Raw genomic sequence first — 25,421 nt, 5'->3', positions numbered from 1 at the left:
GCACCTCGAGAATACCACTGGTCACTGCCTTTTGGGGGCATACTCTCCCTATAGACATTCCCCAAGGAACTTATGAATGGTTCCCGAGGAACCTATGGTTCTTCCATTCTCTGCCCAGAATGCCTTCCCTCTGTCGCCTTCACTTCCCCAAGTTCTAGCAGCAAGGGCCCCCCAGGTAGCTCCAGCACATACACCCTGGCTCAGGGTGTACTCGTGGGCATGCTGCCCCACTCCTGGCCGCAGCGCCTGTACTGGGGTGGGTGGGCTGGGGGTTGTGGTAGATAACCAGGTGCCCGGTAAACAGAGACCCATCGTCATTGTCAGCCCCGACCTGCTCAGGCCAACATGTACGAAGACCCGCTGATCTTAACCCTGCGCCTGCCGGTGAAGGTGGGGCGGCTGTGCTGGGGGAATCAAGTGTTCTTTGCTGGGAGGAGGGCGCAGGTGAGCAGCCTCGTTTAACAACTTCTCTGATTCTAGGGAGCACTTTCCTTAGGCCAAGTCTCGGCAGGCGGCTGGCGAAACTCACAGGTCAGGTCGTTTTGGGGGCCGCGTCCCTGGCAGTGGCAGTGGGCACAGGTGACCCCCGCCGGGCAGCTCCGCTCCGCCGCCTAGAGCCTAGAAGCTGCCACTGGCCCTGGGGACACTCCGGCTCCGCAGCAGGCACCGACCCCTGGCGCAAGGGGTCCGGACCACGCTGAGCCACTAGTCTGAAGGTGGTGTCTGAAGTCGGGCGCTTCCTGCCTTTTTCTTGGCCTGGGTGCCAAGCTCCGGCAGCAGGGCTCAGAGAGTGCGGATCGCCCCGCCCCGCCGCCCGCGCCCTGCAGGGTGCGCGCAGCTCCCCGCCCCCAGCCCGAACCCCCACCTCCTATGCCCTTAGGGGGGCACCCCCACCGGGGCGGGAGGGTGGTCCGCCGTGCCTGTGGCCGCGTGGAGTGGCGGGGAGGTGACGGTAACCGCCCTCCCGTTTCCGCCCAGCCGCGCCGGAGGGCGAGCGCCAGCCGAGGCGCTCTGCTCGCTCCGCCCGCCGCGCGGGGGCTGGACTAGCCTCGCCCGCGCCTTTTCCCCCCGCGCCGCAGCGCCGCTTCGCCACTCGGGCACCGCAGGTAGGGCAGGAGGCTGGAGCGCCTGCTGCCTGCCGCCCGTAAAATGGTCACCTCGGCTGGACAGCTCGCCCTGTTCGCGCTGGGTACGTACGCTGCCGACTGCGCGTCCCCTCCCTTGGGCGACACCCCGTTTTCTCCTTTCCCTTGTCCCCTTTATTTCTCTTTCCTGGGGGGTTTCTCTGCCCGCCTAGAAGAGTGGAGCGGTGTCAGTGCTTTGCAAGGGTTGGAGGCTAGGAGGCAAGGGGAGTCGGCAGGGCTTACTAGGGATTTGGGGAGCCCATCCCAAAGAGGGGGGCCCGTCGAACTCCCAGGCTTTCCCCCACAAAGTGCCCTCCCGGGCGGTGTAGCAGGACGCCCGCCCGGGGAGGGGAGCGGCGTGAGCTCGGGCTTGAACTTGAACCCTCCGCGCCCGTGCGTGCGCGTGCCCTCGCCCACAGCGCGCGGCTCACCTGGCCGCCTCCGAGCTGCTTCCCCCGCGCCGGCGGCACGTACGCTCGCGAGGTGACCGGCGGCTGACCCTCCGCCAGACCTGGCCTGCTTACCTTTGCTGCCCCCTTGCCATCCTCGAGCCCTGGCAGATGTTCACGGTCAGTTGAGGTGCCCTCAATCTTCTAATTTACAGGGCTCTTGGGCTTTGGGGTAGATTTTGGATTTCTGTGCGGATTAATTGTTCTTTTAATTAACTTCCCTGGGAGACGTGGTTTAGGAGTCAGCCAAGGGCAGGAGCGAAACCTTAGAAAGTTGCCTATTTCCTTTGAGTTTGTTCTCGGATGGGAACAAGGGATGGGGGGAAGGGAGGGGCAGTTAAACCCGCAAGCCGGGGGTCAGGTCTGCCCAGCTGGTGTTTGCAGAGGTGAAGTTCACAGGTCGGTCTGTAAGGTGAGGGGCGCGGCGCCGCGCACCCCGTGGCGAGCTCTGGGCTCTGGGGAGTCGGGTCTGGCCAGTGTGGAGAGAGCAGATTAACAGCCCAGGTGTCCCGGTTGGTGCGGCAGCTTCAGTGAAGTGAATTGTGCCTGGGTATCCCCTGAGTTTAACCCTATAAAGCAAGTTGCTAGCTGCATCTGAATCTGAGAAAAGCTATGGAACTTCTGCCCTCAAATGCCCAGAACCGCAGCCTTACCCAGTCCCGTGTACAGTTTCGGGGGGTTCACGGACCCGCCTGGGATCCTGCCCACGCTGGTTAAGAACCGCAGCAGAAACGCGGGCACCACCTAAAGGAATTACGGAGCCGTGTGGAACCGAGCGCCCAGCTGCATCCTATCCTGAAACTCACCAACAGGTGGCATGATTATGGATGGCTCCCCCCACACCCCCACGCCCGCTTTTTCTAAGACCTTTTTATTTTTTTCTATCGATGTTTGTTCTGATTTTAGATGTTTTAAAAGCAATAAAGCATGACTGAGCCAATAGAAGCCTCCAATATGCAGTTTCCCTGTGGTAATTTTCTTTGCAGATTCTAGTAGTGAAAATAATAGCTTGAGCTTTTTACTCTGTGTGAGGCACCGTGCTAAATGCTTCACATGTATTAACTCGTTTAACTTCCACACCAACCTGATAAAGAAGGAAATATCATCCCCATGTTATAGAGGAGGAAAGTGAAGCCCACGGGGCCCACAGTGAGGAAGTAGTTGCGCTCAGGTTGTTAAAGAGTGTGGACGGAATGTGGTTATGAAAAGTCATTTAACTGTGGTCTCTGTTGTCCCATCTCCCAGGTTTGGGACTTTGCCTTGAGGAGAGATTATGTAGAATAGCCTGGAACTGGCTGTTAAATTCTGTTGAATTCCTAGGATCTCAAGGTGGTCTTAAGTTACTCAGTGAAAATTAGAAGCAGGAAATGATAAAGGTAAACATATTTGAGGAAGTCTTTTGAAAGTTGTCTCCCCCCCTCCCCCATTGCAATATAATTGCCCATGAAGACTGCATTCATTCATCATATAATTTTTCTCTTTTGCCTAAAAGTTCAACCTCATCTTTGTTTCCTTCTTTAAGAAAAATATGTACAAACTTAAAAGATTGATTAATATGTAAAAGCTGGCTCATACAATTCCAAAATGTGAGAAGTTGCGAAAAAAAGTCAAGGAAAAAAATGGCAGGAGTAATTTACACCGGTGAGGATTCCTTCCTATTTATATTCCACCTCCCATCTCATTTTCTGCTAGATTACTAAATACTATCAGTGCCACATGCATCTTTAATTTACACATCTCCTCCAAAGCTGCATTCCTCTCTAATTTTCTTAAAGTAGTTGAAGGCAGTTCCAGGCAAATCGGCCAGTGTTCCATCGCTAACCATGATCTCAAACCAGGATCTCTCCCCGCTTCCCCATTTTCATGGGGACACTCTGAGACAGAACCAGTTAGTACTCCTGATTACTTAGAACCTGAGCAGTGATTGGTGTTTTGGCAGAGAATGGGGACACTGATGATTAAATGACAACATTGGGAAAGTAATCCAGGTCCAGTGGTGGCTGCCCTCCCATGGCAGATTTCCATCACTGGCAGAGCAAACCTCACAGGAGCCTGGCCCCTCCAGTCCCACCTCCTCCTTTGTGTCCGGAGAGCAAGATGTGTAATCTTGGGCAAGTTACTTAGCTTCTCTGTGCCTTGCTTTTCTCATCTCTAAAAGGGATATATTAATAGGGTTGTTGGGTGTATTTAATGAACATAGAATGGTGCCTGGCATGTAGTAGAGCTTAATTAGTCTTAGCACCATCAAGTTATCACTGTTGTTAAATGAACCCCATAGAATTTCATTGCAGGTTATGTCAGTTCTGTAACCGGGAAAGTGTCTTATCTCATCTCCCTGCTCTCCATCCTTCCAAAGCCAGAAAAATACCACCCAACTTAAAAACTTGCCTAAGGATTTTGGTGAATATCATTTGACAGATGACAAATTCAGGCAAGTTTGGGGGTTCTTTTGGACATTGTGAATTCTTTAATTTTTGATGCAAAATATTTGTATTTCTCCCATGACATTTTAATGGTCAGTTATTTACTGAATTCAGCACTAAGTTCCAGTTTTCTCACCTGTAAAATGAGAACAAAACTATACCCACCTCACAGGTTATTATGAGAATCAAATGAAATGGAAATGTGGAAGCTATTTATAAACTATAAAAATAAAGGGTTACACACAAAGTGAAATTGATTTTATAATACAGAAGTAGGTTTTATAATCCAGAAATAAAATTATTATTTTTCTGGCAGCTCCCAGAAGTAGGACTGGGTGTAGACCTAAAGGACATCCTAGGAGGCAAAATGTCATTAAGGATGTGTAGAGATGAAACAGGTCAGCTTCCCTGTGGATTTGAGACTGAGATCAGTAGGAGGCATGAAGTAAGACATTTCTCCATTGCATGGAAATTATGTCTTTCAATGTAGACAGTGGGGGTTGGCCCAGAACACAGGTTTTCCTTACTGGGCAGCCATAATTAGGGAAAGTTCACTTAGAACATGGCCCTAAAGGTGTATATGGAGCCTTAGAAGCTGAGTTTCCCATATTTGCTTTTCCAAAATTTTATTTCCTCAGGATTTTTCTGTAATACTCCATATCCCCTGCAAAGGGGACCTTTCTTGTAGGAATAAATGATGCTTCATGTTTTTATGTTACTATGGTAACATGAAAAATAGATGACTTTTTCCATTAGCCCTATCTCTAAGGGCCTTTAGAAAGTGTGTTTGAACAGGGTCCTACTCTTCGGGCTGCCCACTAAAAGGGATGGGCAATGGGAAGTGGAGGTTGGGTCAACCAAAATGGGAATGGCCTGCCACACTGAACTGGGCATTTTGTGCTTGGTTTCCCATGCAAACCTCTGTAGCGTCTTCCCCAGCAGTGCCCTCAAATCACAACCAACCACCTGGAGGCTTTGGTAAACCAGATTGCCAGGTGGGAAGTAGGGGCGTTTGCATGGCTAACAAGTTCCCAGGTGTGGCTTATGCTGCTGGTGGGGAGGACAGGGGCGGGACACTTGGAGAACCACCGCTCTTCAGTCCCTTGTTAGGGAAGCTTCTGGCTTAACCAATTGCGTTTTATCTAAAAGTACATTCTGACGTTTATAAATGCCGCTGTGGATTTATGAGCCATTATTAAAGGTGCTTCTGTAGCCTGCCTTGTTGACCAGGGCAGAGTGAGAACTCTTGCTGAGATCTCTTAATTGTTCTAAGTGTTCTTAAACTTTACCCAGCAGAAGTGTGACAATCCTGTGTCATTAGACTTAAGCTAACCACCGTTAATCATGTCACTCTTTCTTTTGGGCTGCTAAAACTGACCGTTGTTTTGCTACCATTTCAAATATATTTTTTTAATCCTCACTTGAGGATATGTTTTATTGATGGGGTGGGGAACGAGAGATACAGACAGACATTGGAGTGAGAAATATCAGTCGGTTTCCTCCTGTAAGCACCCCAACTGGGAATCGAACCCATAGCCTTTTGGTGTATAGGACAATGCTCCAACCAACTGAGCCTCCCAGCCAGGGCCATTTCAAATAGTTTTAATCACCTATTTTAAAGTATAAACTTAATTTTACGCTAAATGCTAATATGTTTAAAATTGCATCTAGATAGAGAATTTGGGTCCTTTTATAATGACATTTGGTTTGATTTTTCTTTGCTTTCCCCTGTGAACTGTCAAGTATAAAACCCTTTCCTAGGAAAGCCTGAAATCTGGGCTACCAGAACCATCTCTTAGGAACTCTTCAAGTACAAGACACATTCCCTTTGTGTAAATCTGGGTAAATTCTTTTGAAACATTCTGAATCGGTTGTATTGAATATGACTTAAGTAAATCGTTACCTGGGCTTAGAACAAGTTGGAGGCTTATTGAAATGGAACTTCATGTATTTGCTAGTGCTTTTTTTTTAAGTCATAGGAAACAATTTTCTTTCATATAGAGTCTCTCCCCCTGTCAAGTGAGTTCTATGCTCAATATCTTTGCCTTTAATTTTTCGGTGTCGCCTTACCTTGCAAAGCATCCACACACACACACCCCGCTTCTTCCTCATACTTCTCAGGTACTTGTAGATGTTAAGGCTTCCCCAAGAAGGGATATGCACACAACTCCTTTGTGGAACAAGCTTGTGCATATAACTTTGTGGAATTCCAGGCTACTGTTGCCTTGCTTTCGTTTGTTTGTTTTAATCGTTGAATAAGACATTGCTGGCTGGGAACCTCAGCAGCAGAGTTCTGGTCCCTTCGTGCCCTGCCTTGGAATAACACTGGCTGGTGCTTGCCCCCTCTCTTCTGCTTGTTTGAGGGCTGCTGGGGGGCAGAGACTCTTGGTCTTCATCTCTGCCCTTGGCCCTTTGAGCGCAGGTAGAGCCTCAGAAGTGACCGCTAAGCACTTGGGGTGTCCTGTGCTGGATCCTCCAAGTGCACACTCAACTGGAAGACACTTGGCCATGTAGTTACCATTAATCCTGAAAAACTCTTTATTATGATAAGGGTGATAGCATGTAAATTCTCACAACACTGAAACAAGTAGGCTTCAGAATACTGTTTTACTGTTATTTAAAAATATAGATTATGATTTAATGTTTTTAATGATTATGAAAACATTTTTTTCCTCTAGAACCATTTGAAAAATTCTAGAAAGCATAAGAGAAAAACTGTTTTTAATGACCTATGAAAAGAAAATATATTTTTAAGTTTGTTTCTCTTGGCAATGATATTTTAGGGGGAAAACCCCGAACTTTTGTTTAATCATGAAACCAAATTTAAGTGAAAGCTTCATATTTAATAATGTTCCCAGAAGCCTGGGTGAATAACTAGTTTATTTACATAATTGCCTGTGCCCAAGTTGTTATAGTAATGCCATTTCTGGTTTGAATGATGCATGGCATTATAACTTCTAGCAGAAGCTGCTAAGTAGTTTCCTATTGGTTCCTTAAGCGTTAAAATGTTTTAATACCTCCAAATACACAATTGTGTTTATTAGATGCTACTATATAGCATTTGGAGTAAGAGGACCCATGCTTGTGTGGGAGATTTTTGTTGTTGTTTGCTCATTTGCTTTTTGTTTATTTTTGTTTTGTTTTTAAGATCAATACTTCTAGGTCAAAATATTGGATTCTTACAAAGAGGCCAGATCTTCAGCTTGAGTTCCTTAGGGCCTACGATCTGAGTTTGAATGAGGTCAGTCAGTAAACAAGTCTCCTGGCCACTTAGTGGATAGATGTACCTTGACTGCTCTTTCGTCATCTCTTGCCAGGTCTGAGGCATTCTCTGGGTAATTAATGTACTTCCAAAGGTACCAGAGATTAACTGACTAAATGGTACGTGTAATTTGGTGACACAAAAGCAGCTGAAGCTGATAAATGAGAGGTTTGCAATTACATACTCTGCTCCTGCCCTTCACAGGCCTTGGCAACCAACTGGGAAAACACAAACTTAGGCTACTTTTCTTAGTTGAAAGAAACAGTGGGACGGGAGGAGGTAAAAGAGAGAAAAGGGGGAATAAATGGTGATGGAAGGTCCTTGACTTGAGGGGGTTAACACACAATGCAATATACAGATGATATATTATAGAATTTTATACCTATAATACATAATTTTATTAACCAATGTCACCCCAATAAATTTTTTAAAAATTAAAAAAAGACAGGGACAGGGACAAGAGTGTGGTGAAGGTCTGGAGTGGGGCAGGGGCTGGGTGCAAGGGAGTAAGGGGGGGGACATACGTAATACTGTCAACAATAAAATAAAGAAGAAACAGCTCAAGACCTGTAACTTTCACCGTGGCAGTGACTCTGAGGAACTGGCGCACGAACTATGAAGGGACGTAAACTCTTCACCTTACTTGGCACCCAGCTCGGATGGACACTCAGCCTGGGCACTTCTCACCTTGAGGTGGTTATTACTGTTTTTGCGTCAGAGGAGCGCATCCCTGGGGCTGCTTCCACGCTGTACACACCCCCCACCGGCCAACTGAAACAATGACAGATGTTTTTTTGCACATAGCAGACCTTGGGTGTTATAATTAGGGTTTCAAGGGCTGAATCATAGGTCCCTGAACTAGAAGGAAGAAAGCAGGCCTGGGGCCTGAGCATTTTTTAGGGAGGTGAGGTAAACTCAGACATTACCCAGTTGGCGAATCCTCCTGGACCTGGACTCTCTCTGAACCTCATCAACCACAATCCTGACCCCCTTCCATAAACAAACAAACAAACAAGCAAAATGCAAAACAAACACACTTCCCATACTGGCCACTGTGCAGGCCGCTGAGTGTTCACAGACTTGCGGGCCATTGGGGATGAGCCTTCCCTGCCAGCCTCGGCTACATCGGCTCACTCTTTATCCAAAAGGAGACAAATCGGCATCTACAAACAAAGGAACCTAGAAACTCCCCAAATCTGACTCACTGGAGGCATCCAGTGAGGTAGGCATCCTACCAGATCTCTTTCTGGGAATGGATACAGATATTTCTATGTTCATTTTTTTCCTTCACAAATGCTGTTTGATAGATTATGTTTTCAAAGCTGCCTTTCATTTGCAGTGTGTAGGGAAAATATTTCTGTGGCAGAAACAAACATCTTTTCAACCTATTATTTTTCAGTGACCGACACATTCCGTTATATAATTATCAGTTTATTTCTATATCCTTTATTGATTGAGATGTAGGTTGTTTCAAACTTTTAAATCTTCAGACCTGAAATAAGAATTCTTGCAGCTAAATTATTACTAGCATCTTTCAGTTCTCTTCTGTGGACTAATCCCCAGAAATGGGTTACGAGGTCAAAGGTACACGCTTTTTCACCTTGTAACATGTTTTACAATCTGTCCTCCAGAACAGTCACCCAAACTGATACTTCTACCACCTATGTGCGAATGCCTATCTCTCAGCAAACCTGCCTAGGGTGAATATTATCACTTTCTAGAATTTTCTAATTATGTTAGCAAATGGCATCTCATTCTTTTAATTTGTATTTCTTTGGGTTAGACCAAAGTTTGGTACAATTTAATGATTTTTCATGTTTGAGTATTTGAATTTATTTGCTTGTGAATTACTTATTTCTGTCCTTAGACCATGTTTTGCATAGGTTATTTTCTTATCAATTTGTAAGCAGTTTTTAGATACGTTGAAAATATTTTCTTTATTTTGCCTTTTGAATTAATGTGTTGTGTTTGGGTTTACAGAAGCATGTTTGTTCTTTTACTTTTAAGAACTTAAAATCCTCATCATTCCTTTATGATTTCTACTTTGCATAATACTCAGGCTTGGAGTAGGATGGCATTTCAATGACTGTTTGATCTCTCATTTTCCCTTGTACTTTTCTGTTGTTATTTTTGGGGTTTAAATTTCAATTCCTTGGGAATGTATTTTGGTGTAAGATGTGAGATAAGACTCTAACTTGCCTTTTGTTAAATAGTGATCCAGTTACTCTAACACCATTTGTTGAATAATTTATTCTCTACTCACTGAATTTAAATCCCACTTTTTGTCACTTGATACATTCTTAGGAGTACCTGGGTCTGTCTGTGGAATTTCTGTTCTGTCCCATTAATATGAAGCTCACCCTGTAGTGAACCATTCTTTGGGGTTGGGAACGCGTCATTGCCCCAGAAGTTGGAGCAGAAATTATTGAGAACTAGGAAAGCAGACACTGTATTATAGTGACTATCACTTCACTTCTCCCTCTCATGGCAAGACTTCTCTTTCCCTCCCACCCAGGGAATGTTGAAAGAAGAAAAACCTGTGGTGGCGGAGAGGATTACTTACCATGTTTCAGTCCCTGGGGAGAAAGGATGTCTTACCTCTTCCTCAGCTTGGTTGAAGACCGATGGGTGTTGGGTCTCTACTGAAAGGCATGGTGAACCTGCCAATGCTCTCGTATTCTTTCTGGAACTTTGTGCTTTCCAGGATTTGGGGGTCACAAGGCAGGCCTACAGTCCGCCATGTGACATTCTAGTTAACAGAGACTGTATTTTCATGTCCCCTTCTCAAATGGGAGTACTGAGGAGTATGCCATGGCATTTTTGGCACCACAGACCAAACCTAGCACATCTCCCTGGAACAAAGAATAATTAAAGAATCTAAAAGCAACTTATCTGGCAAGTTATGTTTCTATATTAAAACATACTCTATTAGTGAATAGAATGGAAAATGGAAATACCAAAATTAACTTTTAGAATGTAGGACCTCAATAAATGAAGGTGTGTGTTTTTCCTTTGATTGTTTTAGACTGTGTCCTCAGACCCTGAAGGAATGGGTCTGAGTTCCTTATCTTTGTCATTTCAGGGATTTTAATGGAAATTTTTGAGAAATACTGTCCCATGTGGCTGAATAATTTTCAGATATTTAAAGTAGAACAAGACAGTAACTAAAACGAATACCTTTATCATATTCTTCTTTCTTTGAATTTAATTTGTTTTTCCTTTTCAGACTTTTCCTAAGGTTCTTTCTTCTTTTCTAATATATTTATTCGGTGTTATAAATTGGCCTCTAAGCACTGCTTTTACTACATCCCACACATTTGGATGAGCTGTATTTCTACTTTTATTTAATTCGAAATATTTTTTGATTTCTGAGATTTCTTCTTTGACCCATGTGTTATATAGAATTGGGTTGCCTAATCTTCAGTATTTAGCTCTTTTGTTGTCTGAAAGCAAACAATGAATGACTTCTAGTCTTTTAAATTTGTTAGGGTATGTTTTATAGTCCAAAATGTGGTCTGATTTGATGAATAATCCATGTGAGCTTGAGGAGAATGTATAACCTTCTGTTGTTGGATGCAGTAGTCTATAGATGTCAATTATATCAAGTTGGTTGATGGCGTTGAGTTCATTTAGGTCCTTACTGATTTTCTGCCTGCTGGATCTGTCCATTTCTGATAGAGGAGTGTTGAAGTCTCCAGCTATGATAATGGATTTATCTGTTTCTCCTTGGAGTTCAGTTAATTTTTGCCTTGTGCATTTTGACGTTCTGTTGTTAGGCACATACATGTTAAAAATTGTTATGTAACATCATCATTCTTTAATGATTCAGAAGCTTTTGCAGGGTCTCTTGGTACCTGAAGGTCATAACTAGTAAACTCTCATCCCCACATGGTACCTGTAATTATTGCAGAACTTTCATTACTTCCTGTGGATGAGAAGTTCCAGTGAGTAGTTTTCTTCCTGACTTAGTTTAGCAAAAACTCTGCTCTATTTTAAATTTCCTTGGGAGAGAAAAAAATGCAAAAGACATTACTCCAAATTCCTGGACCAGTGCTCTATTAGGATCAAGAGAGTGGGACCCTTGACTGAGGCCATCATTTCAAGTAAGTTCTAATTTTGACCCTTCTGTAGGTTGTAGAAGGTTTCAGGGAATGAACTGGTTATGCCTCAGTGAATAACTTAAAAGTTAGAGATTTACGCTTAGGAAAACAACATCAACTAACTGTGTAATGTGAGCTTATTTTCTTGTGAAGTGCCTCTTTCCCCTACTCTGGAAGAGAGGGAAAAATAAACAAAAGTCCTTTCAACTAAATTGGATTTTTTGATTTCACATAAAAGGCAGGACATTTTTTTTCTTTTAACAATAATAACAGGCATTCGGAGTATCTCCACTGTCATCCCTTGTAGACTATATCCAAGTGATCAAACAGTAGTTGTGATTTTTGTGAACTGGGCCTAATGTGATTCTTAATTCACCTAAGGTAGCTACTTTATTCAGTTAATGCTGTATTATAGTGCCAAAGGAATGAATAGCAAAAATAAGATTTATCAGCTCAAAGGGAGGGATGCTGTTTATTTGTTGAGATTATTTCTTTTATGTATGGATTGTTCAGATTCCCTGCTGAGTTTGGTGATATTAATGCAGAAGGCCGTGACCTAGCTTTTGCACCCTGCCCTTGAATTTTTTGTAGATTGTAGCCAAAGCAGACACACAGTTTTTCACACTATGATGAGATACACAGTGGGCATCTCGGGCTCAAGAGGAGGGTTCTTGGTATGACAGGGCAAGGCACTCTTTGGGAAGATAATGGCCATCACTTAGAACAGTGCCTGTACATGGTAATTTCTTTTAAGCCCTTTATGTGTAGCACAAACTCCTTTAACCCATCTACAAATCCTGTGAGATGTGATTATCCCCATTTTGCAGATAAGGAAACTGAGGCACAAAATATAAAGTAACTCACCCAAGCTCCCATAGTCAGCAAGTGGCTGAATAAGCATTTGAACCCAGGATCCTTGCCTGCTGACCTAGCCATCCCACTGTTCTGCTGCTCTGTGTCTGTCATGGAAGCTCTGGGTGCTGAGGCGTCTGGAGGCACTCACATCGGAGAGTGTCATTTTGTAGCAGATATTAGGCTCAATGTAATCAGATTTTCAAACAGCCACTGCCCCAAATATTTACCATATTGAGAGTAATTGCCATGCAGGTAAGTGTCATGCTGGCCAAAAAGAATTTTATTACTTCCCAATGCTGTGAAATATCATAAAGAAAAGAGAGTGGGAGAGTTCTTTCTTCTCTCCTTCAGCCAGAGTTCAGAAGACAGAGAATCACATGAGTTGACATTTTTTGTTGTGGCCAGGGAATCTCTAGTAATAAATTCATTAATGGCGGCCTGTTTACATTTCTACCATAAACTTTTTAAAGGTGTTGTTTTTTAAAGGTGTTATTTTAAAGGGCTATCTCTTCTGTTTACAGTTCGCATGCCGTGGCTTTCAGGCATAGTCTCTCAGACCCTCTGCTAGGGTGCTGGCATCACCTCCTCCTCACCCCATTTCCACACCTCCCCAGGTGATGTTTCCCCCCAAATAACAGCAGAAGATGGCAGAGTCTTTAACACTTTTACTTTCACACATTTAGTTCTTCACAGTCCAACTCAAGATAGAATCTGGGTTAGCACATTTGCTAATAGCTGGCTGGCTTTCAGACTCTTCACCCCCAACTTTAGCAATGACACATGCCCACGAAACACACAGGCATTTCCACTGACTTGATGGAATAGCCCCTCAGGACAAAAGTAGCATTTATGGTTTCACCTGTGCATGGGGACGTTCTTCATGCAGCTGGCAGCATATTTTGATGGCCTTTATGCCTCTGAATAGATAATTTAGTACCCAGATCCTTGGGTGTTAGAGGAGTGCCATGGTGTGGGCTCTACCTGTGTTTATTAAAGGCAGTTTCCCCCTTAAGTAAAGATAAAGGTGGTGTGCGCACTGGCAAACTGTATTGCTAACACGTGAAACAGCCCGTGGGACGGATCTCTTCTGCAGTGAGTGAGCAGCTGAAAAAAAATGTGGGTTTTAAAAATCAGTGTCTTAATTATAGGACTTTATTTGATAATCCTTTTCTAGAACAATCTCCCCTTAATTGGTTTGCTTAAAATAGATCACCTTCGCTAAAGCGCCCCCAGACCCCCGCCCCCCACATTGACGACTTGGTAGTTAGGTAAAGGCCCATCCTGCTGGCCCTTGGGGGAGGAAACGCTGATGTTAAGGAACCAGGAAACTAAACTATCTCCTAAGATTTAAATGCACAGATAGTAAGTAGCTCCTTATAAAAATCCCGTTGTTCTCAGAGCTGAGGGCCTGCTTGTGTTTTCCACGGGGCTCTGCACCCCACCCCACAGGCTTCCTTGATCTTCACTTGCGTCACCTAATCTCTAGTGACCCACTATCAAACGTTCCTTCCTCTCATTGATGTTCGTTGTAACATTCAGCAGGAGGAAAAAAGAAAGAAAGGTTTAAACTTTTGGAACAGGACAGTCCCTTTGGGTCAAAATTTTTTCATCTTTTCACTTTGCACCTCAGAACCCAGAAAACCAAAATGACAGGGAGCTGGTGAGTGATGACAAGGACAAGACTTTGGTGAAATGAGCCTGCTCTTTCCCAGCAGAAAAGAAAATAAATGTGCTTAATCACCCAGAGATGGGCTTCACCTACTAATCAGGCACCAATGCTTTCCGGCTGTTTGCTCTTCTCTGAGAGGAGCCACCTGAAGCAGGGACAGGGTTTGGCCCCAGTGGGTGACTGTTCACAGGCCAAGGATGGAGACAGTCTGTCTGAGAGGCAGCTCCCCCTGCAGAGAGCTCCCCCCAGCCTGCCTTGCAGAGGGACAGTTTATCTGAGCTCCCAGAGGGGTGTGGATATCTTTGTTATGTCAGAAAATGGGATATGATATATGTCTTCCATGGAATATACCATTAAGCAAGGCAGGTACCCGCTGCCCTTGTGATTGGGGAGAGGCTCAGGCTGCGAGGTGCAACCCCCCCCCCATGAATAGTCTTCATCTCTGAGGGCTCCATGGCCCCAGGGCCTGGTTCTGGCTCAGCCAAGGATGCCCTCTGAGGGCCGTGATGTCATCTGACCCCGTTGTGAGCTGAGCAAAAGTGGGCGAACAGCCTCATTGTTTGGCCTTGAAGATAAAGTCATTAATTTTTTGTGAAAAAGCATGTTTAGGCTCCCAATAGAAAGCATGAAAGAAAGCTGGGTTGTTCTGAACTACCTACCTGCGTGCTGTTCTTGGTTTTCTCCTGTTTAATAAATGGTTCAGTCATTGTTTCCACCTGGGCTCTGTATCCCCTGATGAGCTGGTTATTTTCAGAGGCTTCACAGCAGAAATTTTCTGAAAATCTAGGGCTTTGTTTATATTAAAACCTTTGGCTTTGAGGAGGCAGAGAAATGGGTAGAAATAACTATTGATATTCTCAGGTTCTACCTCCCTTATGCGGGGGGGAAAGAATCCAGTTTGATTTTGTCATACCAGCGGTGCTTCTGGATGCCTCTTGCTCCGTTGGCAGTAACTGTGTGTGAGTGTGTGTGTGTGTTTCATCTAGAGATTTCCTTTACTACTTCATGGACTTTTTTCTTCTATTCTCAACTTCTGCAGTGCCTTGCACAATACCTGACATTTAACGGTTGACAAATACATTTTTATTGATAACAAATAATTTACCCCCAGAGTCTCTCTTCACTTCTCTCTCCTTTTCCTTCTCCCCCCTCCCACCCTCATTTCCAAAACATTGTTGACATAACAACAGATGTTTTATGAGCAGAAATGGGAAATGGGTCCACTTTCTGTAACCACTTGGAAGTGGCTGTTTGAAAGGATTTAAGGCCGTATCTGTGTCCGTGGGAATAGTGCTGTGATCAATTAGTAAGTCTGCTGTGGGCTCGGTGTGAACGTGATGATACGTGCAGTATATTTGATTCCTGCTCGAGATGGTAGGACACTTTTCCTTTAAATTAAAATGTTTTAATTTATCTTTATTGTTGAAATTATTACAAATGTCCCCTTTTTTCCACCATCAATCCCCTCAACCCTGTATTGCCCCTTTCCAAACCAGGCCTTCAGTGCACTGTTTTCTGTGTCCATGGGTTATGCATATATACATATAAGTTCTTAGGTTAATCTTTTCCTGCCCACCCCTGCCTTCGCTCTGAGATTTGTCAGTCTTTTCCATGCTTCTGTGTCTCTGGATCTATTTTGTTCATTGGTTTATTTTGTTCATTAGATTCCACATATGAGTAAGATCATGTGATACTTGTCCTACTCTGACCAGCTTATTTCACTTAGCATAATACTCTCCAGGTCCATCCATGCTGTCCCAAAGGGTAAGGGATCCATCTTTTTTACAGGTGCATAGTATTCCATGGTGTAAATATCCGAGAAGATGCTTGATACGATTTCAGCCTTCTTGAACTTATAGAGATGGGACACTTTTCTTAAGAATGAGACAAAGACATGTGTTTTCAACGAATTAGTTGAAGTTGGTCCCACTTGTGTTATTTACATTTCATGCCCTTTTTAATATACTACTCTGATTTTTAAAAGATGTTCCATAAACCTAATACCGAAGTCATAGAAGTGCTACAGAGTCCTGTTAGGCAGGATTAGCATCCCAGCAAGACAAGCAGCCTATGAGGGTGTGGCCTGGTATGTCCTGTCATCATTTGGGACACGGGCATTTGCCTCCCTTCAAAGTAAGAAGCGGAAAACCACAGCTAGTGCGGGGTGACAAAGCTCTGTGGTGGTGTTCAAGTCAACAGATCTGGGGCCCTTATTGAGTTATCAGCAGGAATGTTCTGGCTGTCTCCTGTCTTAGAGGGGAGGACTCATTTCCCAAGAGGATATGTGGCGTGTTGCGTGCTCAGCTGAGTAGCCATCTCGTTATCAGTACACCTGCACCAGTGAGGTGACTGTCCACAGGCCGTGGAGGGCTCTGAAGGAAAGGAGAGAGCTGAGCTGGGCTGTGCCCACAGGGGCCATAAAAGATCCTGCAAAGACAGGACATTTAGGCCAGAAAAACCCAGAGCAGAGAATACCTCTGGGCCTGTACATTTGCACCTTGCACGTGTTCTGGTCTCAAGTCAGCACAGAGCCTGTTAGCTTTGCTCCTTGCCGGCCCTTCACTTCTGAGCCTGGATACTTTAGTCCAGGCCACAGGCAGTGGCAGAGAGGTACAGACGCCTTGGGCACAACCATCATCATCCCGAGGCTATCTTATCCTGATGTCCAATGTGTGTCTCTCAGGAAAGCCTTGGACCTGCCTGGAGATGACCCAGGGAGGAACCTTCATTTTAGCATGTAGCATCCTGGGGGATCTCAGGGATAGTGGGCAGACCCTGGAAGGGACTTCATTAAAAGCTCTTTAGAGAAGTTTGAGAACATCATGACCAAGACAAGACTGACCTGTATGGATTTGACTCGTGTGGGCATCCAGCCTGCTAATGGGTTTCTCTAGGCCTGTGTTCTGGTGCATTTATCCATTTGTTTGCTTTTTAATTTTTTGAGAAAGATGGGTGATCAGGAAAGGTTTTTGAGGACATTGATGTTTCCCATGAACTGCCCTTGACAGTAGAAGAAGGCCTGTGAAGGTGAAGAGAAGGCAGAGGGATAGTAGAGATAAAGACAGGGTAAAAAGAGGCGGTCCCTGAAGGGACAGGACCAAAGCCTACCTCCCGTGTGCAGTCCTCCCAAATTCAGTGAGTCCTGTCAGCTCTGATTATATCATACTCTACATCCGACCACTTCCCACATCCTTTCCTACTTCCCCTCGTCTTTCACCTGAACTTCTGCAATAATCTCATCTTTACTCCTCCAGTTTCCAGTTTTGCCTCTGGTGAGGCCTCTTCTGTTCTCAGTACCCCAAGTGATCCCTTCATATACATCATATGCTGTTACTTCTCTGCTCAAAACCCTCTGGTAGCTGCTCAGCTTAGAATAAAATTCAGATTCCTAGCACTCCCCACAAGAAATGTCTGCCTTGGCATCTCTCCAGCCTCATTTCCCACCACTTTCCTGCTCCAGCCACACCAGCCTTCTCGTTCTTCTTTGAACAGGCTAAGTTCACTCCCACCACAGGACCTTTGCACTTTCTGCTGCTTTAGCTTTGGATGCCCTTCCCCCAGATATTTGCAGGACTGGCTCCCTAATTTTATTGAGGCCTCTATTAGATGTCACTAGTTCAGAAGGAACATCCACAATGACTCTCTTCATCTACACACACATTTCCAGTATCTGCATTATTTCTTAGAGATCTGTCATCATAGACAAGTTCTTATGGTGTCTTATTTCAGAATGAAAGAACCTAGATTCCACAAAATCTTTATAAAGTTTTGCTGTTCAAATAGGAGTCTTCTTTGATTTGCACCCCCTAGACATCTCTATGGAACTGTCTGACAGGTTTGGCTTGAAAAGGAACTGATTTCTTTTAGCAAGTATTGTTGAGAGATGTCTATGTGTCAGGCACTATTTGGGCACCGAGAATACAGCAAGCCAAAAAATCCCTACCTCTCCCCCACCCCCACTTGATCCCAAAAGGACAGAAAATGAGCAGGCATATAATAAAATGTCAGGTTGTGATAGTGCTGTGGATGGGGAGTGAGCTGCTCGCTTCATATCCTTGTCATAGGTTTTTACAGAAGGGCGATGTGGGACATTTAAAAGGCCCCCAGTGCTGTCCTGTTCCTTTCCTGCCTGAAGTGTAAGAAAAGACAGGAAGAGGAGGATGAGAAAGTCCTCTAACTGTACCTTCATGTTATGATAAAGGCTGTGCTTGACACCTGCTTGGGAGCCATGCTTAGATGCAGCTGGAAGGTCAGGAAATGGGATGAAACCGTCTTTTAGCAACTCCTAGATTCTGTGCCCTCAGTCTCTGAGCTCACACAGCTGACATCAGGTTGAAAATCTGATGTCATAAGTCACCCTTAGCTGAGAAACAGCACATCTAGGAAACATCATCTGTTTTACATCAGGGGCCACAGAGGCCAGTTGCCCTGAAACTGGGATACTGGATTTCCTTGGTTGGTTCAGAGGCTGCTTCAATTCCTGACTGTGCCTGTCAACCTCTCTGTTGGAAAACTTCTCTTGAAGACCCCTCACCCATTATCCCCCCCTTTCCTCCCCTCCAGCACCTCCCCTGCCTTCTCTCTGGCCTGTTTCCACAGGGAATGTGATTCCCCTCTGCTTTCTCTCATCTGACATGTGCCCCGTTTGAGAGGGAGGCACAGGGAACACGACAGCCCAGCCTGTCAGATCAGCCACTGACAAAGCTGGTCCTTGCTTCTCTTGGGAGTCACTGTCAGTGTTTAGTGAGCACAGGCCTACAACCCATTTCACAACACGGGAGAATAAGTGTGCTTCTTGCCCTCTGAGTGTTCAGCTGGCTGGATTTCACAGTGATGGCAAGAGCTGGCTGCGGAGTGAGCTCTGTTGCCTGTCTTTACACTCTGCCAAGCTGATGGGGCAGCGATGATGCCCAGAGCCATGGGGCTCGGTGGAAGGCTGTGCAGTGTCCCTCTGCATTTATAGAAAAGTTCAACCCTTGCTGCTTATGCCAGCGTGGCCTTCCCAGGAGAAGGACATTGTACTTGAACTTAGGGAAACAGTAAGACTAGACAGTTCAGAATGTGAAGAAAATAATATGGCTTCACAGTGTTGTAATTATTATCAGCTGATTTTTTTTAATAGACATTTTTAGAGCAGTTTTAGGTTTATAGAAAAATTTAGTGGAAAGGTCAGAGTTCCCATATACTTCCTTACCCCACCCCACGCAATTTTCCTCATTATTAACATCTTGCCTCGATGTGGTACATTTGCAACAATTGATGGGCCATTATTGGTGCATTATTATTAACTAAAGTCAATGTTTTTTAACTAAAGTTAAATGTAAACTACAGTTCTAGTTTACACTTTGGTTTATTCTTTGTACTGTGCATTCTCTAAGTTCTGACAAATATATAATGACCTGTACCCACCATTGTAGTATCATACAAGATAGTGTCCCTGCCCTCACAACCCCCTGTGTTTCTCCCATTTATCCCTTCCTTCCCTTGTTCCAAGCCCCTGGCAACCACCGACCTTTTTACTGTTCCATAGATTTGCCTTTTCCAGAATGGCATATAATTGGGATCACACAGTCTCAGTTCATGGATTTTTCTGATTGTCTTTCACTTAGTAATATGCATTTAAGGGTTCTCCCTGTTTTTTATGGCTTCATACCTCTTTTTTAATTGCTGCATAGTACTCCATTGTCTAGACGTACCACCGGGTATCCATTCACCTATGGAAGGATGTCTTGGTTACTTCCAAGTTTGGGCTATTAGGAATAAAGCTGCTATAAACATTCGTGTGCAGGTTTTTCTGTGGACATAAGTTTTCAGTCATTTGGAATAAATACCAATGAGCTCCGTTGCCAGACCAGATGGTAAGACTATGTTTAATTTTGCAAGAAACCACCAAACTACCCTCTAAAGTGGCTGCACCATTTATTCAGCTGATTTTGGTTCCTACACCACTTTCATTGAGATGAGTCTGGTTTTCCTAGACAATAATACACTGAATGTTAGTAATCTAAGACCCTTTTCTCTGCACCCCTCCCTCCCTGGGACTTAAACGTGCAGGGCTGCCACCCACATTCCTCTCTCTGCCGTCCTCCTATTCTTGCCAGAGCTAAGCCATCCTGGCGGAAAGCTTCCTCTTCTTGCTCCTTCAGCTCCTTTGCTTCTCATCTTTACCCTGTTTTCAAAGAGGTAAATAGGGACAGGGCAGGAGCAAGGCCACTGGGAGAGATCCACTCCCATTTTCCCCTGGAAGAGCTACTGTTTCTTCCCTGGGTTTTTGTCTTCCTTTAAAATGCTTTAAGTTGACACCACTAGAAGGAATGTGATGCCCTCTGCACCAAAACTCTGGGGACAGGCATGCCTGTTCCTTACTGGTTGTGTCAGTCCACAGATGAGACTCTTCCCATACAACTGGGAACAGCTTCACTATATATGGCCAGAAGAACTCATGTTGCCCCAAGAGAAATATGTCAGGGGCCCTAAAATCTGGCAGTGGCCCAGGAGAGAGTCAAATGCATCATATCTCCCATCATTTCCCTCCTTCTTGGGGCTCCTGGGAGTCCCTCTGAAACCCCGTGACTATAAAACACTGGGAGTGGGTTTGGGCTTGTCGGTCTTTTTACTTTATAGGAAGGTTCATATTGTGCAATCCAAATACTTTGGGTTAATGTAGAGACAGACAGATGAACATAAGAAAAGAGGGAATTACTGAATGGGTAAGGGAGCATCCCAGTTAACTGAGGGCAGGCTGATCACCACAGTTACTCTACAAGCTTCCCCGAGACCATTTGCAAGACTAATTAGTGACCCTGTCTGTTCATGTGACTGCCAGCTTGTTCCATTTCCTGAGTTTTGGGTGCTCCTGCCCATTCATTTGGAGGCTGAATAACCTGTAGTTGAAGGGACTTTCCCTGTTGGGGTCCAAAATCACTTCACAGAGTGCACTATTAGCGTCTTATGCAGGACAAAGTCCTGTGAATTAAAGCAATTTAGCATCCAGCTCTCACCTGCTAAATACCAGGAGTGCCCCTGAATCACTGTGACAATGAAAAACTACTGCCATCAGTTTCCAGATGCCCCCTAGGAGGCATCAATGAGAACCCCGGGGCTAGGGGTGGTCTGGTCGGAGTCTCCCAGGGAAAGGAGGTCAGTGTGAGCACCTCCTGCCCAACCCTCATGCAGGCCCTTCTCAGCAGCTGGTCCCTCCATTATCACTTCAGCCCTTTCTCACCTGCTTCCTCCCCGCCCTGCTCCTCCTCTTCCTCCTCCTGCTCCTCACTTCCAGGGCCCAAGGGAAAGAACACAGACACTGCCCTAGCCTGCAGCGTGATGTGGGTTGAGAAATGTGAGGTTATAAGTACTTCACGGTGTTTTCCCCTTAACTCTTGAAAATCTGCAGTTCTGGAAACTTGTCTCCCCTGTTTGAACCCTGCCTCTTCATTAGTGGCCCTGATCTAGTCAAATGAGTTCTCCACAGGCGTGTTCTGTGGCCATCCCTGAAAACACAGAACACACTGGAAGCCTGACAATGGTGATCAGCAATTGGTGCAACACTGTCCCCTCTATCCCCCCACCCCCAGGCTGCTGCCACATTGCTCTGAAATTCTGCCAAGTCACACGGGTATTTATCTTGGCTCAAACCCCAAACTTCACAGTGCCTTCTGCAGGGTGGTTCCGGGCTGCCCTGAGTGGCACGGTGGGAAGGGGTGAGTTTGTCATCGCCAAGCTATTCACGTGGAGGAAGTGGGACAGAGGTCAAGGATTGCTTATTTTTTACCTCCTCCCCACTCCTAGCCTACTTCCAAGCCACTTGCAGTAAGTGATGTTTACATATGGCCTTGACCGAGCTGAAGGATTGGCCTGGCTTGGTTGATTCTATGGAGAAGCTAACTCTACTAGTCTGAGGTCCACACAGCAAAGCCCCTGCTGACCCTTGGCCCAGAGGATGGCAATTCTGGGGCCACCACAGGCCAAGGGAAGCTGAGATTGGGCCACTGGCCTCCATGGACCAGGAGGAGGCTTTTAACACCCAGTAGACTCTTCCAGAGCTGACATTTGATTCCTGAATTTCCTAGCAGCCAGGTCTCCGCTCAGCTGGCTCACGGTGCTGAGGGCCTGGCCCCTGCAGATAGAACCATTGTGTCTACCACTTTATCCTGGCCTTATCTTTCATATACTTCCCACCCCTCCTTTCCTCTGGAACTCTGGCAATGTCAAGTGTAGCTCTTTCCACAGAAACCTTGATGCCTCAACTCTCTGTCAGCTGGAATAGGGCTTCAGAGCACCTCAGCTTGGCACAGCTTCTTTCGGCCTCAGAGCTCAGCCCTGGTAGAGCCTGTTGGTGATTCAGTGCCTAGGGAACTCCAGCTAGCCCGAGATACTTGCCCTGCCGCTCTGCCACCCCTGTACGGGGGCCTCGGCCAGCCAGCACAGGAGCAGCCTTGCGGAAGAGGAAGTTTGACTCAGTGCCCAGCCCTTGGTCCAGGTCTTTGATAAGGCTTTAACTCTGCTGGAGATATGATTGCTGCCTCCTAGCAAAAGGGTATAGCATAGATCTGGGTGAACGGGTCAGTCCCCAGGTCTTCCTCCCCCAGAGGAGATGTCCCATGCATCCTGGTTAACTGATTGTTTGGTAGAGATATTTTGCCCCTAATGCTATTTGCATTATTGGCAGGGGTCCTCTCAGACCACCAGATCAGTAGACAGCATCATCCTGTAAGGCTTTTAAGTGGGTGGAGAGTTGGGGAGAGTGGAGAGGAGATGTGTGTTGTATCACCTTCTGGTCCTTAGAAACAGAAGTATCTCAACAAGGCAGCACCCACCTCCTCCTACAAGGGTCTCTGCGGCTTTTTAATTTAGTCATTTATTTTTTTGCACACTTTCCTGGAAGTCTGTAAGAGCGCATCATCTTCTTTTACAGCTGCATTTCTTCTCTGATGCCTGTGCATGTGGTGTCAGTCCTGGGCATTAATTAGGCCCATTCTAAAGAACTCAAAGCATTTTACAAATATTCTCATTTGCCCCTTGAAAAAGAGTAAGAGAGAAAGATAGTAATCAGTTCTCCTAAATCAGAGATGGTGGGAAATGAGGTCTGGGCTGAGAGGGACGGGGAGACCCAGGTGAATGCCTGGAGTGGGCTATACACCCTGGTGCTGACAGGCGTCAGGAGGTGAAAGGTGAGAATGCTACCTGCTGGAGTGGTCAGAAGGGTGTTGTGGAGGACATGGGGGTCAAGCTGGGCCCTGGAAGGCTGCATAGAAGTGAAGTTAGAGCAGCAGGAGGGTTTTCTAGGTGTGAAAGAATGAGTGTGTATTTAGGAGATCTGAGCCAGGTACACACATTTGGGTGGAATGAAGGGCTTGAGGAGGGAGTATGGGACATTTGAAGAACACAAGTGAGTGTATTTTCTTTCAATTGTGACTCCTCATCTGTATTGTAAACCTGTGGCAAGTCTTGCCTTTGCCTGAAGAGCCCCTGGAAATGTAGTGCTCAGCGAACACTGGCTGGCCAACCTGCAGCTCCAAGCCATTAAGTGAGCTCTACACCCCTCAGCACTCCCTGTCTTCTCCTGCTTGAGGTCCCTAGGTGCAGGTCTTCCTGTTTTTTCATAAAGTTTTCAGAAAAGCACATAAAATGAGTTAAGGATCTGAAAATAAAATGTTTCAGGGCTCATCTTATTGGTGATGAAACAACTCAGAATCACCTTGGCATGCGGTCCAGCAGACGCTCTCCAGGCTCAGAGAGATGACACTTGCCCACACCTCCATGGTCCTCTCTCCGTGCTCGTGAGACTAGTTAGCATTATTGCCGAAACAGAAAATGCATTTTAACTCACCACCAACCTGAATGGTGGTGCAGCCAGACATTTATAATGGAGTTCAGTGTAAATAGTTTTCAAGAACTGGAAGGATTATTTTCCACGGGACAAGTACACTACAGACATTGTAAGAGAAGGAACTTTTAGTCCTTCACTCTCTCTCAGCTGCACCTAGAGCTGTGTCTGCCATGTAAAGGGTGCTCAGTGAGCGCTTGTTGAATGAATGAGTGCCAGTTTCAAGTGTTCTTCATTTCCACTGAAGTCAAAATAAGAACCAGGTCTTAGAGCTTAGAGCTGTGGGGTCTAGGATAGACGTGAGGAAGGAATTCCTGAGGATCGGCTGGTTTTTCCATTCCCCATGTGCACTCTCTCAATCTCAACCCCCTTCAACTCTGTGACCTCTTAGAGGAATTCAGTTCAAGGTATCAAAAACCTAACTAGGTGCAAGGCATTATCCCAGGTGTGAGGGTAGATATGAGTAAGGCACAGTTCCTGACCACACGAGAGGCGAAGACAGATAAGACGTGAAAACTTTTGAACTACAAGGCAGAATCAAATAAGAACTGCTCTGAAGAAAGGATTACTTCTCATATTTGAGTGAAGCTGTGAGAGGCAATTTGATTTCCATGGGTAGAGGGAAGGGCCTGCCAAGTTGAGAGATTAGCATAATACATATTCATGGTAACTCTCTATAATAGTAGCTACAATTTATGTGCCACTAACATACTACACATTTCTCATGTGTCCCCTTGTTTTATCTTTGCAACAACCCCATGCAGGAGATGGATAGCTTCATCTCTTTTTACAGTGAAGGAAACCAAGGCTCAGGCAGCTAAGCAAATACCTCACAGCTGAAAGGACTTGAGTCAGGTTCCTAGAGGTGTGAGTCCAAGGCACCGAGCTCCGAGTGAAGGCAAGTCATGTGCAGGGAAAGGGGGACAGCGCCTGACAGGAATGGTGGGAAGCGCAAGTGGAAATGGGGTTTAGGACCAGGTCCTGCACCTTAAATCTCTGCTCGGGACTTTGGACTGGGTTCTTTGACCCGGGGAGCCCAGGGGGAGTTTGGAGGAAAGAAGTGCTATGGTCCAGCAAGCGCTTCAGGCAGGTCCCCCTGGCAGCAGAAGCAAAGGTAAAAAAAAAAAGCTGTTGGCAGGAAAATCATTGAGACAAGTATTGTGATAGCCCAGGAGAGATGATGAGGCCTGAACTGGGGCAATGGCGGCAGGGATGCAGGGGCATGGGTGAGATGGACAATGTGGAGGCGGGATGTGTAGGAGGCCTTGACTTGGATACCAGGTGAAGGAGAGGGAGGGGTGGCTGATGGCTGTCGGGCCTTCAGCCCCGCCTAGAAGTGAAGAGGAGGAGGTGGAACAGGTCAGGGGATGAGACCAGATGAAGTTATTTTTGAACACATGGTTTGAGGTCCAGGCCTCTGGAGAGTGGTCAGGGTTGGAGATGGTGCTGGGGCGCAGAAGCAGAGGTGGTGTCTGTAGGATCGTGGAATCTGTGCTGCCTTTGGTACCCCATATTCATCTGCCTGGGCTGTAGCATGGAAGATTCCCATTCCCCCGACTTGGTGTACTCCATTTCATTTCAGTCAATCCTTGCAGAAGCTACGTAAGGAGGTGTCATCCTTATTTACGGGTGAGGTCACCAAGCTGAGCATGACTAGACAACATAGCCAGGGTCTCACAAGCAAACAGTGGCAGAGTCAGAATTTGAACCCAG

At 45.6% G+C, this 25,421-nt stretch overlaps 1 protein-coding gene across 1 annotated transcript in view; it reads left to right on the top strand.

Moving 5' to 3' along the window:
* The first annotated feature begins 1,149 nt into the window (after positions 1-1,149).
* The window catches only part of TGFA (transforming growth factor alpha), a 90,710-nt gene continuing 66,438 nt past the window's right edge, over positions 1,150-25,421 (top strand). Inside the window, exon 1 of the mRNA XM_087823750.1 lies at positions 1,150-1,189. Coding sequence (XP_087679876.1) covers positions 1,150-1,189 — 40 coding nt within the window. The remainder of the gene's footprint in view (positions 1,190-25,421) is intronic.

The sequence above is a fragment of the Miniopterus natalensis genome, chromosome 13 (genome assembly GCF_054644295.1).
Source record: "Miniopterus natalensis isolate mMinNat1 chromosome 13, mMinNat1.hap1, whole genome shotgun sequence".
Taxonomy (NCBI): domain Eukaryota; kingdom Metazoa; phylum Chordata; class Mammalia; order Chiroptera; family Miniopteridae; genus Miniopterus; species Miniopterus natalensis.
The sequence above is the reverse complement of the archived record's forward strand: the minus strand, read 5'-3'. Positions and strand labels throughout refer to the sequence as shown.